Below are 16551 nucleotides of genomic sequence, written 5' to 3' on the forward strand. Positions count from 1 at the left end.
AGTTTGACAGAAACAATTATTGTTGTGATTTTCCCCAGTTTCCTTTTGCTTCGTTGTTATACAAGGCTCTAAGGTACCATTTTGTATGTACCAAATTACCTCTGAAGTTTCTCGGAAACAACTTTTTTTTTTTAAATTTCCAAAATACGGAGATATGACATCCTACCTAGTCAGCACTGTGCTAAGCGAATGGCCTAACCACCTCGACGTAAATGTCACCTGTTAATGGCTTGAAATGGGCTACGAATAGTTACTCAAAATATCTATCTCAAAAAGTATCTCAGACAAACCATCCATCTGCAATCTTTACCAAAGTGTAAATTTTAATGACATATTGCCTTCATTCCGACAATATTTTGTACTTATTTTCAGTATTATACCGTTTATGAACAAATAGAAATGTTACGAACTTGAAGTTAAACATACAGTACCTATTCGTTACCTATATAACTCCATTCAGGTTCAATTAGAATGTGTAAGCTTAGGCCAATCAAACTGAAAAACAAATTGTACCATCGTAACTTGTTTAAAATTACTCTAAAATGTAATACCAGATTGATGTAAAGAAATAATAACAACTAGAAACTACTCCAATATAAAATATAACATTCCCTCTATAAGACATATCACTTACATTACCTTCCAAACAAATGCCGATTTCCAGCAAATTGAAAGTTGTAAACTAAGCTACGCAATTTTTTTTTTTTTTTTTTTTTGCAATCCGATGGTTAGGCTACATTTCCCATTGACTTAGTGTGGTTGTTAGGCTAACATGTGGTCGAAGATTGCAGTTTCCGTGGATATTTTTAGTTTTTATTTGCGACACAACTAGAGCGAATAAACAGATGTCAAGTTTAGATTTCCATGCAGTTGATTTAGTGTGAAGTAAGGCTACTATGTGGTCGGAGATTTGTGAGGATTTTAGGTTATTTTCGCTGGTACTGCAGGCCGTAATTTACCACGGGAAGTTCCCGGTGATTGTGCGCGACCCTCTCGCACTGCTTCAAATTTTGATGCGGGGTGAGAAAACTGCGCGATTCGCGATGCAACTGCAATTCCTAGCTAAAGCAAACGCATGTCACAATTAATTTTACACAGACACCTGATATAAAGAGGGCGATTTTTTTATATTTCATTTTTCTTTTTCGCACTCGTAATTGTGCTTTAGGAGGGCTTTTTAGCACTTGCGAGGGCGAATCGCCCGTTGCCCCCGCTTATTTCCTACCCTGTCCAGCACATTCCTGAATTCGCGAAATTGCTATTGCTGCTATGCTTACTGTGCCAAGAAATATGCAGCCAATAACCACGAAGGAAGCAAAATCGGCGACCCTGGCAGCCTAATTTGATGAAAGTATACACTGTGAAAGACGTATTGGGGGTGCCTTTTTTTAATATTTCGTAGTAAAAGAACAAACCTAATACATCAGTTGATATTTTCAACTTCCATATGTTTTTGAATAATGATATTTTCACCTTCCATATGTTTTTGAATAATCGGTATGACATAACTGGTATTCCACGTAATTTTTACCGATACCGATTATGTACCGATTATGCAATATTCGTACCGATTCCGATTAGGTTAATCGGTTGAACACTACACCAGTACTATCCTTAAATGGATGTTACGTAGAATTCAGCAGTACAGAATGTAATTAGCATGCAATACACTAACACCTCGCGTACCTAACTACAGAACAGAAAATTGTTCGCGAGGGTAGCCATTTTCGTATATCTAACATGTAGCTGTTATGAGTCATAGCCAATCTGCTACAAAACAGACTTGGGGGCGGGGCTTAATCATCAAAAACGGACCTTTTTACTAAAAGTAGGGGCGGTAGCTCAGTGTTGTTTTAAGAAAGAAAAATCATTTAAACATCAAATAAAGCAAATAAAAGCCATTAAATGTCATATACATGTAGTAAAATTCTTATTAATACCTACCTGTAAACAACAAATGGAAGTTTAAAATTTTAATAAAATATATAATACATAGGACCCTATCTTAGACGATACCACTGTTGAAAGACAGTTCTATTCTATTCTCTTTCATAAAACATAAGTTTTGGAGCGTGTGCAAAACAGCTGTGACAAAGTGTGTTTTCAGTCCAAATTGGCCCGATTTGGACATAAATCGGTGAAAAAGTCACAGAATGAGATACAATTCTGGAATAAAAAATAGTAACTTTTGTTGGTCTATATGATATATTCTTGCTCTGGAAATTCCAGAGAAAAAGAACTTTGTTTGAAGACGCTGAAAAATTTTTAAGAGAAGAGAAAGTCCCACTTACTGTTACAATATCTCTATACATGTAATGTATTGAGATAAAAATCGCATGGCCATATTATGCACATAAAGCTCAATACCTCTTACCACATTACAGTATGTACCATGAAGGCTACATGAAGTCAATCCTTTTTATCCATTAAAAGGGACTATACCTTATGTCACTTTTCAGGGAAGGTATAGTTATTCTCCAGAATAACAGAATCAGTGAACCATATATACTGTACATTGAAGCAGAGCATGGCAAGTACACGCCTGGATGACATACAGTATACTAGAAGAGAAAGTTTGTTCACCCTTAAAGGTTAATCGTGTCTTTACCAACTGAACACCAAGAACTGTCTTGGGATAATCAGACAGCCTTGTTTTTGCACCTGACTTTCCTTCATCCTTAAGGAGGGAGCCTTTGATCTATTTAAATATTGGTGGGTCTCTGGAGACCCTTTAAAACCCAAAGAAGGTTGAGAGGAGACATAAAAGGGAAAGTTTGATAACCTTGTGTATGTACAATATGGGTGACTGTCTACATACACATATATAGTGTAACGCTGTTATTGTAAAATTGTGGAGCAATTGGTGTTCTGTGTGGAACCATTGTGTGTAACCATTGTGGTTGTTTAAATCCCCTTGGAATTATATAGGGGTTATCTCTCCTGGCATTAAGTAAACCAGTGGTAATTGTTGGCAGATTATGGCTTTTGGGGCTGCTCCTATGGATCGCCATGTGGTATCAGGCTTATCCTGGGATTGTGATGTAACACATGTGATATTTTCTAGGGACACTCATGTGATCACATTCATCTCTGTAAAAGAGTACAATTGTTTGGGGATGGTAGGAATGCACTGTAGTATTTGTGTATTATGTCTTAAGCTAAGTTATAGGGTAAAGTTCATCATTTGTATACATGTGGTATTTCCACGTATTGTTAAGGGATTTATATTAAATGCATTACCTGGAAGGAACCGGGCATTACACCTGACCTCTGTACACCTGGTATATATGACAGGGCAGTCTACTCTGGTTGCTGTTGGACAAAACATTCTTGATGGTAGGCTTCAGGGCCACATAGCCTCAAGTTTGTACAACACATCCAGTACAACACACTTAACCTTACTGTTAGAAGTTTTCTTTTCAATATATCACTGTTAAAATACCATCACCTCTCTGGATTTATTTTGTGTTCATCTCAATCTCTGGCCAATTACAATACTACATCTTAGGCCAAGAACCCTGAATCGGCTGGCGGGCGCTACTCACAGAGGAAAGTGTTACAATATATATCTTCTCTGCAGTTAAATTGAAATGGAAAGTGCAATTGAAGGATTTATTGTTGACAGTCAAGATTTTGATGCCAAACTTAACTAAAATGATTAGTTTTTCATAGCAAGAATGAATTCTTTTTTTAATACCAGGCATTGTTTTATCAGTTTCCCAGAAGTAAGAACTCTTGGCACAGGTCGCAAAAAAATTTCTAATAAAAATGCAGTTTATAAGGTAGTTGAGCTGTGGAATTTGTATGTCTGGTGACCAACAGCTTAGAACAGTTCAAGTTTCATGTGACAGCCCACTACAGTACAGTACATCCGCACACACACACCCACGCATACATACTATACACACACAATACAATACATGTATTCATTTCTGACCACTCACTTCCTGAGACCAAATTTGGGCTTGTCACAAGTTGTCAATATATGGCTGATCTGATACACAGCACTAATGGCATGTCTTGACAGTCAACAGTGTAAAATGCAATGCTATGGTTGGTACAAAACAAATACAATTTGAATAATTTACATCTTTGTTTATAACTTCTCAAGCAAAACAATAAGCATTGCTTGATGGAAGGTTAAACCTCAGTGAAGACCCTCCATGTCATGCTGAGTTTATGTCACCATGGATATATAGATTATCCCACAAAACGACATAAACAGATAATGCGCTAATTGATATTCCATACCTGTGTTCGTAATACCTTAACCGTGTGTGTCTACAGTAACAACGTTTATATCACTATACTATATGTACAGTACAATAACCTCTGTAATGAAAACTTGTACTGCTTTTGGCAGGCTTATTATTTTGTGAAAGATGAAATTATATAGAATTATTTGGTTGGTTTGACAAATATCATACAACAAAGCTGGTGGTTTGTATGTATGGCAACACACACAACTAAATATATGATACATATATGTAAGAAAGAAAAGACAGCAAAGTAAACAGTACTAAACACAGACAAAAAGGGAAGGAAATTATGCCTTTGTGGTTTGAAGATGACTAAACACACAGTTGGATTTGCTTGTGTTACTAATGGACATGTTGCTACAGACATCTGATTGCCACAATATCATTACACAAAAAAACTGGAAAGATTGGCCTACTGGATTCCTTACCCCTATGCATTAGATCTTGTTGCATATTTGATCGAACCAACAAGGATTTAATAATAAACTGTAAATTTGGTCTTTATGGAACTAAAATACATACAAAAACTGGATTATCCAGATAGGTTGGGACCAGATATTGACAAGGGGTTAAACAAGTTTGACTCATAAAAGTGTAACTGTATTTTGGTGTAGTGTACCGCGTACTTCAATGACATACACAGAGAAAACAATCCTTACATTGTCAAAGAGTGTATGCCAACATTGTGTGTTTGTCCTCTTTGTGTTTGATGTCTGTGCACGAATTTACATGAAACATACAAAAATAAAAAGTTATCTACAATAATTCTGTATGTATGTCTAGTATTCTGCAATAATGAATGGTTGAATATATCTGTTTCAGCTAATCTAGTACGTGGAACAACTCAGGCTCACTGTTGTCAAGTTCATGGTGCCTTTGACCCTGCAACCTTCGATGTATTCAATCAAATGCCTAACATCTGTAGATACCAACATTGCTGCAAAATTCCAAGTAAAAAGGACTTAAATGGGGGGGGGGTCTAACCTTTCTTATTACACCCCACACATTGCAAAAAGTTGGCAGTACATAATAATGATAATAATAAGCAGTTTTATATGCAGAGTCCAACCATTGGTTACACAGTGTGCTTTACACTTGAATAGTTCAAGTGCGTCCAGTAATCTGAGATGAACTGGATGTGAGCTGCTGCACAAGTGATGAGCAGTGTATGGGAAGTCACATTCACCAGTCTTCCTGCAACAGTGTGACAAAGAGTTGCAAACTTAAAGGCATTGAAGACTCGCCCCAAACAGCGTGCCGCCATCTTGAAAAAGTTAACTTTCAGTTGCTTGCAAGTGAAGTTTTTTTCTCTTGTGGCTACAAAATGCAGACAGTAATGAAACATGATACCTTGTTATCTTTAGCTGGACCTGCGATGTCCATCGCTGTATCGTTTGTACATTGTGCTATAGGTATTGACCTCAGCTGTATGTACTGACTGTACACTAGTGTCTAATTACCGACGGTAGCAAGCTGTGTGTGTATTTTCTGGGATCGATGGTAGTGTCTAACACTTCTGTTACACAATACGTATAATGAGATGAGAATATGGCCAAGAATGGTCCCCTCAGGAACACCATCAATTGCATAGTTTCTGAATTTTATTGCTTTAATATTTATTGTTAGGATATTTATTTTGTAATTTTTAGGTTGCAATATGTTTAGGCTGTATTATTTTTAAGCTATAATAATTTTAAGTTGTAATATTTTATGCGATTTAGTGAAGTGCTTTGAGATCATTCTTTGATGTTAAGCGCTACAGTATATAAGAATAAATTATTATTATTATAGATTGCCTACAAATTTCAAACTGCTGATTCGCCCATAAGGAATATTATTCATCTTTAATATTTCTTACACACAAATAAAATGGAAAGACATTTAATGTCAGTAAAATAAACCTCTTTTCTAGGTCTGGAAAATAATTTATTACACTTTTTTCATCCTTGACAGGATTTCTGTGATTGTGTTATGAAGTTGAGAACCATGATGTTAGTCTACTGTACATTATGTCACCAACTCAGTATCTTGCATAGATGATCTCCTTTTATGTAGTCTTCTTCTACAGTTTGAATACAAACTGCAGATAAGACGGTAATGCCCAGACATTCTTTGCATTATATTCCTTTTCAAATTTCAAACTGAAGTATCAACTTTCAGGGTGCTTGTGGGATATAATGGTACTTCAAAATTGTGCATTGTAATATAAGGTATTAAGTTTCACAGTTTGGCCTTTTTCAAGTTCGTCACTGAAGTGGTTTATGCGAACACATTTAACCAGCATGCAACTACAACAGTGCTATTGATATGGTGTAACGTTGCATAATTTGGCCTTTCCTATTTTGGCACTGAAGTGTGTTTATGGGCACACATTTAACCAGCATGCAACTACAACAGTACTATATGATATATGGTGTAAAGTTGCATAATTTGGCCTTTTCCAAAGTTTGGCACTGAAGTGTATTAATGTGCACACATTTAAAGGTATGCTGTATTCAAGTTGGCCAAACATATGCCAGTTATTCAATATGGTCACCGTTGGTCAAATTCTTAAACTGTGTTTATTACCAATCTGCATGAAATTCACCTCACTGGGTGGGATATTCAGTCATCTTTGGTGTTCATACATAATGTCTGAGAACAATTTGGAGAGTAAAGACCTTCGAAAAGTACTTTTGAAAACTTCTAAGAAATTATAGCGTGCTATAATTTGGGGCCTATACAGACTACCTATAAGCAGCACACAACTACAACAGTACCATTGATATATGGTGTAATGTTGCATAATTTGGCCTTTTCAAAATTTTGGCACTGAAGTGTGTTAATGGGGACACATTAATCAGCACAAGACCACAAAAGTACCATTGACATATGGTGTTAAGTTGCATAATTTGGCCTCTTCCAAAGTTTTCACTGAAGTGTGTTAATGTGCACACATTTAACCAGTGTTCACTAGACCACAACAGTACTATATTGAAAAGACTTTCTAACTTTGTTTCCATCAGGATGGATACATGTCTTTGATAATTCATTCCTGAAAGAGTAGGGTGGAAGAGGCTGGGAGTGGGAGTGGTGTTAGTAACCAAATTCGAAGAGACTACAGTGTTGCTGTGAATTGCGTTGTGTTGCATTTTTACAAGGAATTGATAATCACGAGTTAAGTAACTCCATCTTTCCGCTTTCCATTCATTCTAAACTGAAAATGGTCAGATAAGTAACAGTTGTTTATTCTGTCTGTGTGTGCTTGCGATATATTCCCATTTTATATTTGCTTGAGTTTTATATAATACGTTCTAACGTGACATTTGTTTGATCACATGCATTAGTTTCTACTCAGAAAATTTCCAACTAAAGTGAAATGACTATGGTAGGTCTGAAACAAATTTCCCTTATGAGTACAATGCAAATGAAGAGCGTGAATATTTATGAGAACTTATGTCAATAACTGAATCAAACTCCTCTCTGAATGTCTATTTCCCCAGCAGAAACAACCTCGGGTCAAGACCTTTACGGATATCAGAATTCTGATTGGACCATCCTGTAAGATTAGAATCAACAACCTCAGGGACCCCACCCACACATGTGTATTCTGTGGTAAACATTAATGATATTACCAGAACTTGGCTAGTGCATAACAAAGTGTTACTACTGTACACTTTCAAGATGAGGTCTAACCAACCGTTCATATGTTGTATATTCCCCATTAGCAATGAAATGCGACCAACTTCATAACAACATACATCGCCAGAACTGAGCATTCTAGGTAAAACTTTGTTACCATTTTAGCATACCATACCTACTGTGCACATTTTTGTGTCACTATACAGTCCCTTTAAACTTTAAAGATACAGCTGTTTCCATTTAATCACAAACTTTTGTTTACTTGTTGGCAACAATATAGATCTAGTATAATTGTAATATAGCTGCCAGGCAAATATAATAAATACTCTTCATATTGACTGAAGAGCCTGGTAGCTTGATAAACAGTGACCAACATGTAGATAAGAGACAGTCACTTTGTTGAAACAAATAATGAAAATCCAATTGAACCTGTTTATGTCTGTTACACAGTTCCCATCAACATCCAGGAAGAGTTTACTCTTAGGCAATAGTGCGCCTGTTAAACTCTATTTACATACTTGTAAAGTTAAAAAAAAAAGAACAGGTTAAGAAATCACCATGCAGACTATAAAAAGGTTGTGTGATCCTTTTAATAGACCTGTAACTCTGAATTAATATGATAGGATACTAAGCCTAACTAAAGCTTCTAGGCATGTAGGAACAGCCAACTTCAAACTTTGTTATTATACACTATTTTTCTGGATTCTTCTTGATCAACAGGGAACTATTAGTTTAGTAAATTATTCATTTACTAAGATTGGTGAGGAATGGATTAAACTTGGCACTTAAATGATAATTAGCAAGCGGATGAATCTCATTAATAACATACGTCTGACCAAGCTTACAAGAGCTGCCAAAACCAAGCCTTGTGCATTTAAACTGAATGCTATTGCCGGATTAATTTTTAGTGTTTGCCATTGGTTCAATGACAACACACTCCTAGGAATATTACGACAGATTGTCACAAAGGACCAATCACAAGGAAAGGTCAAAAACTACCAAATGACATGTTGCTCTGAAAGGTAGATAGATGTTTCCGAAATTAACATAATGATATGTAAATGTATTGTATAGTACTCAATTGCCTGGTATTGTTTTGCATTGTATTGCACTATATTGCAATATTTTTGGTAATATATTGAAATATTTGACTTGTGTTCAAATGTATTTTTCAGAAACTTTTTGGCAAACTAAATATCACTTACTTATTGGAACATTAAGGAAAGCTACATGTTTTTCTTTTACCTATGTTTAAAGGACTCTGGTTTCATAGCTATGTTTACCTTTGATAAGGTGTATATGCTGAGAGTATGTCAACATTGTTGTCCTTTTTCTATGGTTAACACATATTTACACTTTGAACCAATAAAAGTTTAATTGCCTGATAATTAAAAGTTATTATCTCTCATCAGAGAACCAATTAAACAGACAATCTGCTTAACCAAGTCAACAAACAAGTGATAACATACATATGTAAACTATAAATATCTTACTATTCACAACATACACTATAGGGGAACACAATAGAAACAGTTGTCATGTTATGGAGAATAACTTTGAATCATTGCATGTTAATGATGTGCTATCAAACGAATCTAGTAACTGTACATAAATCGATCTCAAAATGAAATACCTGCATTGGGATACTGACATGGGACAAAGAGGGGGGGGGGCGGGAGTGAAGGACAAGGATGCTAGGTACTGCTGACATGAGACAAAAGGGTGGTGGGAGTGAGATGTGGGGGCACTGGGTACTGATGACATTGGACAAAAGGGTGGTGGGGGTGAAATGTAGGGGCACTGGGTACTGCCGACATGGGACAAAAGGGTGGCAGGAGTGGGGAACAGGGATGCTGGGTACTGCCGACATGGGACAAAAGGGTGGCGGGAGTGAGATGAAGGGGCACTGGGTACTGCTGATATGGGACAAAGGATAGTGGGAGTGAGGAGTAAACATACTGGATGGTGCCTGAAACGAACATCTGAGAACTTCTTTAATAATTAAGTCTACATTACCTTAACTTTTCTGATGGCTTCTTTGACTACGTCTGCACCTTTTGGACTGGGAACAGTTATATTACCCAAGAGCTGTGTACAAATAAGATAAGTAAGTCAGTTTGTCTAATGTCAACCAAACAAAACACAAGCTTACACAGAAGAACACCTCTAGTTTTCACTAAAGGACACATTCTTTTTGCACAAAATACTTAACATATTAAACGTTAGACATAATGTAAATGTTAGACATCAAAGTATATTATAATGTAAATGTTTGCAGGGTCACCAGACCTTCATAAAGTTGGTTTACTTTCTGATTTTCTTACAAAAGAAACCTTCGGGGTCAAAAGAAAAGACATCATTGACCTCTGTTATCTATTATCTTTGATATGAAAAAGATACAGCAAAAATATGATGGTAAATAGGGAATGGACACGTGAAATGCGGTTAGCAGAAAGAACAGTGTATTAGTTGGTAACATACACTTTAAAAGGAAACATGTGACAGAAATAGTCTACAAAAACAGTTTTAAAGATACTTCTGAAAAACATCAACAACAACCGGACCATTGACAAGCTATTTCCTATGTTACTAAAAACACATGGAATATAAAACTACAAAAACATTTCTCAGGAAAGAGGCAGTTTGGAATAGGATATATACATACACCTGTGAAGTATATTTGTACAGTACAAAAGTAGAACATATGTAAACAATATTTCAACCAGAGGGTAGGTGTGAATGAGGGATAACAAATATGGTTATTTTATTACGGATTTTGTCAGGAAAAGCAAAACAATTGTCAGATGTTTTCTCAATTTAAGTAATTGAGAAGTGACAATGGCAAGAAATTTTCACAGAATGCACCAGCTAAGCAAACAGTCAAAGCAAAATCAGTTGTTCAGTTCAGTTTTTAATCAATAGAGGATGGTTACAGATCTGATTGAGCAGCAAATTTATTGGTAAAGAAATTTACGCAATGAAAACACTTCTAAACACTTTAGGTGTTAGAATGAGGAGGGTCACTGACCAGTGGTGACAGGTCACTTTGGATAAACTAGTATCACTAGTATCTCTCTAGAGTATCACTAGTATCTCTCTAGAGTATCACTAGTATCAAAAAGGTTTCCAGTTCACTCTAGACATGTATGAAATAGTGAGAGTGCTAAGATGTTGAGGAGAAACGTTAGAAAGCAAAGTATACTTGCTGATTTCTTATAAAATAAAACATACTACTATAGTTGTACTGCCAAAAAAAAACTAAAACTGTTCATCTAATTGCAAAGCAATATAATTCTACAAATGAAATCAGAGATCTCATGTTCTTCCAGTTTTTTTCAACAGTTCTGGGTATTCATTTAAGAAAAGAAGAAGAAGTAGAGAATGGATTCTTATTGGATTTAATCCTCTCTTTGTTTACTTCTTTTGTACATGTTGTGGAAAACACTGTACCTTGACCTGGTAAACCACGTGTCCCTCTGTGAGGAGATTTGGCGGATGTAACCATGACTTCCGTCCTGAAGAGAAGAAATATCATATTAGTAAGATCAGTCAATACAGCAGACCAGTTTTAACACCTAAGTACTCACTGTTAAATAACTACATGCTGCCTTAACAGTGGAAAATGAAATCTCTATACTATATGCTGTGCTGTACATTAGTACAAATCGCATCCCACTTTTGCTTTAGATTGCTAGAGACTTTTCCGACAATTTCTCTGTTATAACACTAAATCCACAATGTAACTACTGGCAACATAAATACTGTCTTCAAATATGTTAAAATAATATGTAACTGAAGTTAAATAGGTCACAAATATCATTATGCAACTGCTTCATTGATGCAAACATTTCATATTCAATGTCAAATTTGAATCAGCAAATGTAATGATACACTGTATTGTGGTAACTAGTGCATTCTTGCTAGTGACATCACAGGACAACTATTGGCCTACAGTAAACAAACTCAAGGCTTTTCTGGTCATATTGAGACACTTTTATACATCATCTTAAATTATTAAGGCCATAATGGATGATAGTCAAGACTGATAGCAGTTGGAATTATTATCTCTTGCACATATTAGTGGACAACCATCCTATCTCTTTAACTGACATTAATTCTGTACCACCGTTACATAAGTCTGCTCACAATCCAACCATTCTTAGAAATTAGAATGTCAGTATGAACATTTCCTCTGGATTGTGTGGCCTTTGGCAATGCTCCTTCCTGGCTTTGAAGTGTCAACAGAGTACTTTGTATGTACATGTCTTTATCTGTAAATAGTGTTATACTCAAAACTATCATCCATTCACAGTTATAGTAGTATCTCAGTGTACCTTTTTGATTCCAATATGTAACAATACTGTCAAGTTTAATTTGTATCGTTCCAGGAATACTTTCAAAAGCTCAATTATTCAAGTCCTGTTGTTGATGACACCCAGTCATGAGTAACCCAAATGAATGGAGTTCATAGCAGCTTGAAGTAAACATGTGTACAGTAGAAACAACATATACAGTACTTGACTACTCTATGTTGGATATTTACCTGAGTACTGATACCCATACTATGGTAGTGCAGAAGTGTAGTGTCAGGCTTTCAACATGAACATTAATTCTTTTTATTTTGGTATTCACTTTAATGGCATTCACTTTAAAAATATTCCATTAAAGGTATTTGGTATTCACTTTAAAGATTGTCAGGGAATATTCTATGCATTAGCCCATTGCCAAATGCCATGCAAATGAGCAAATTGAGAAAGTTAATAACCATAGTATATATATACTGTTGTTATGAAGTCTGCAAGTAAGGAGAAGAAAGCTGCTTATAATGTCCTAGGGATAGCTTAAGGGGATTACAAAGCTGGGATTACTTAGACATGTAAAGACTTGCTAATAGGATTAAAGGATAGAGCTAGAGATGAGAAGAGGGGTTTAGAGCAGTTGGGCTGTGGCTTTGGTGAGGAGCAAAGGTAATAAAGAGAGACAAGGAAAGGGAGAAGCTAAGGTTGTGTGAGAGGAAAGTGGTGATAAGGTTGGAAGGTAGCAGAGGTTGTAATGAAGGCTTGATGTTTTGAAAGGATGATTGTGAAAGGAAGCAGTGGCATTTTGTGAGTCCAATAATAAAGGAAGAAAAGCATCAAATAGATGCTTCTCTGCCTTTTGGCTAAAATCACGTGAAGTATCTGTTCCCTTTCGAGGAAATGGTGATGCACACCTGAAGATGATCACACAGTCACAGTCCCGATGCAAGGGGACTGGGGCTGAGAGCGGATCAGTCGTTTGGTAGTTTGGTTTTCGTGCCCAGGTTCTTTCCTGGGTGACTTTTTCTTAAAAAGCATCAAATAACATTGTCCTGGGCAAACTTATTACCCCAAACTACGTAACAACTGTATAATTAAGAGACCAAGTTCAGAGCCTTCAATACTGCTATGCAAACTTTGAATGGTAAATTATTCCCTGATGGTTTCATTTTACATTAAAAAAAAAACAACATTCATGGAGAGACCGGGCAAGTTCCCCAAAATTTCAATTATTACTGAATACATTTACTTGTTTGTTTGTTTTATTCCCACTGGCACTCAGATTGTTCAAAATACAAAAATATTACAAAGACATAATAGACCAATAGGACGGAATTGAAAAGAACAAAAGAAGGTGAACAGGAGCTCAACCAATTGGCCTGACAGAAAGTTGACCCATTTCCAATGGGGCCCTATAGACGAAAAATTGCACTTTCAATGGTAAATCATAATGAAACCAATAAATAAGACACAAAAAAACGTACATATTGCACAAAATACTGAAAAGTTCATCCCTCTCCCCCCACCCCCTAAATTACATGAGATGCTTCCTTACTGTAACTCAGCTCTATAAAGATGAGTAAGTCTTGATGGAGCCAGTGATTACAAGATCATCACTGGCTATTCTATTCTTTGGGTGGGCAGTGCATGCGCCCACATCACAAAATAATTGAGTCTTGGTAGGCGGGTGGAGGGGTGGTGGTTCAGGGCATTATCGATTGCCCGGGGCAAGTGAAAATTATGTCGGCGAAGCTCTCTCTTTAACTCAAGTTGCCCAATTGAGCAGTGATTGATGTGCACATATTAACAGAGTATCTACTATTAAACTACAAACATAAATCTGGGTGATATTGTTCTTGATTCGCTCTTCGCAGGAATGTTACTTCGTCTCGCAGATAATTTTAGTTTTACCTAGTAAGTCAATGGGTCTTCCCTACTGAGTTAACTGTATACAACGGAAATCACCCACTAGCAGCCCATTGACCTTGTCGCATGAAATCAGACTTGCCTTTATTAGTCAATTTAAGTTACAGTAAATATCACTGCATTGTATTGTACAATGGCACAGCACAATTAAAACTGAACATATATGTTGCTGACAAGTCTTGGTTTTGCAAACAAATTCTAGCTAAGAATCCAAGAAACATTTTACACAATCGAAGTCAAGTTACAGTAATTTTAACCTTCATTTCCGGTTTTCAGGGAGAGGCTATTTTCCTCACTCGAACTTGTATCAATTACCAAATTGGTCCTTTTTAATGTGTCTGCATGGTTAACCCCCATGGAAACAACCTGCAAGAAAGTACTAGTACTTTAATAACAAAATGTTCTCAGAAACTCAAAATTTGGGGGAAATAAAAATTGACTTTGTGAATTAACCAAAGGCATGACTTTGTTATTTTGTTTCACTATAAGAGGCTACTGGTAAGAGCAATATTACTGTACTTTGGTAAAAGATATAATAGGCTTTTATATAATGCTTCGCTTGGTTACACAAAATCTTTTGAGTGGAACTGTTGTCCTCAATGCATACAATAGATGACGGTCATTTGCGTCATCCTGTGTGTATTACTGTGGTTAGTTTATGCACAGAGTGGTACTGGTGGTTGAGTAACATTGCTTATTGTAGATTTTAAGTTTAGTTTATCAGTTTAATAGGCAGCATCATATACTACCGTACTGTAGCTATTAATGTCAATTGGCTAGCTGGAAAAACTTCCCCATACATGTGCTTAAAATTGGAACAGCACATGTGGTAATTGAGGATATGACAAATCCTTTGAAAGAAAAATATCAAATTCCAAATTTATGGTGACTACAGTATGGGTCCTTTTACACTAATTCCTGATCAGATCCCCTGCTGTTATCAGACGATCGTCTCTCCATGGGGTAAACTTACGCATTGATCCGGACGCATTGAAATGTGTCATGTGTCACAGCCGCGGATCATGTAGTATGTATACTTCAAAACTTTTGTTGTCATGGTGTAAAGCCTTACGGTGACAATATTACACTATGTACAGCCCACACGCACTCAATCTACGTAGGAATTAGCACATGCATGTAATACAGGAGTGGAATTTATTGCGTGAATGCATGTGACGTAATGAGGTCACCGGATATCTCGGGCCATTGTTGATGCGAGAGTTTTTACATTGCAAACTTGATCTCGACGTCCGGATCAGATCCTGGTCTCTGCCAGCATCAAAATAGTGTTAAATACAAAAACTGTGTTTACACTACCACCGTGATCTCGATTTCAGGATCAGATCCTGACGTATTTAAGTAGAATTGAGTTCTACATTTAAAGAAGAATTGAATTCGCTTTAAGCATAATACTGTTTCTCTCAAGTGAACTTCAATTCTGCTTTAGTGAAACTATATATATTTTAGAATTGGGAGGTAACATTTTACCCCCTAATTTTACTAGTGAAATGTATTCTATTTTTAAAGTGATATTCAATTCCACTAATAATTGAAATGCCATTTCACTTAAATTTAATTTAATTTTAAGTGAATGTGTATAATATTGGCCTGAGCTATTTTACTTAAGTAGAATACAACTTGACTAAGTAAAATTCAGTTCTACTTTAAGTGGAACTGAATTTCACTTAAAAAGAATGCATTTTACTTTTAAGCAAAATTAGGGGGAAACATTAAAACGGCCTGCCATACAAGCTAAGCATTGAGCCTCACATACAGTACTGTACTGTACTAACACACATACACCAGGAAGCACTCCTCATTTCTTCTGACTGAAAGTCAATCTGGTTCTGGTGTTTTTGAACAATGGGATATATAGATTTGAAGGTTACATGATACTGCAGGTCAAATTCAGTTAGATGACATTGCTATAAATTTGCTAATACTTTATAACAATTTACCAGATAACCTTTCCCAACAGTCTACACAACTTGGTAGAATAGCGATGAAAAGGACGCTTCACATTTCTATATAGTGCAGATTTTGGCTGGTTTTCATAGTTTGCTTATGACTTTGAGACCTCCTGGTAAAAGGGTGATGACTGTAGGGAATATTTTAGTCTTGACATGTTTTAGTCCAAGAAAAAAGGAAAACTTCAAGAGCTTCTGTAGTACAGTGGAGGACTTCCCAAGGTAGTTATTCTACGAGATACAATACACAGTACCTGTACAAACCACAATCTGTGTCACAGCACACGTGAACGTGTCAATTCAAAAGTAACTTTTGTGCCCTGTACTGTGAATGCTAAGACCTACTTTCTGTTAGCAATTATACCATTTTACTGTTGTTCACCCACTTTATCCTACAGTACTATCAATAATTTCTGAAATCTGTTCCACTCGTAGTGTACATACTAGTAAGTAGTGACAATAATCTATTAGTCACGGTAC

At 36.2% G+C, this 16551-nt stretch overlaps 1 protein-coding gene across 1 annotated transcript in view; it reads right to left on the reverse strand.

Annotated features, from left to right (window-relative positions):
- LOC139966351 (uncharacterized) overlaps nt 1–16551 on the reverse strand; it is a 48481-nt gene that overhangs the window by 25958 nt on the left and 5972 nt on the right. Inside the window, exons 3-4 of the mRNA XM_071969263.1 lie at nt 11331–11395; nt 9897–9968 (exon numbers count right to left, since the gene is read on the reverse strand). Coding sequence (XP_071825364.1) covers nt 9897–9968; nt 11331–11395 — 137 coding nt within the window. The remainder of the gene's footprint in view (nt 1–9896; nt 9969–11330; nt 11396–16551) is intronic.

This window comes from Apostichopus japonicus, chromosome 4 (assembly GCF_037975245.1).
Source record: "Apostichopus japonicus isolate 1M-3 chromosome 4, ASM3797524v1, whole genome shotgun sequence".
NCBI classification, from domain to species: Eukaryota; Metazoa; Echinodermata; class Holothuroidea; order Aspidochirotida; family Stichopodidae; genus Apostichopus; species Apostichopus japonicus.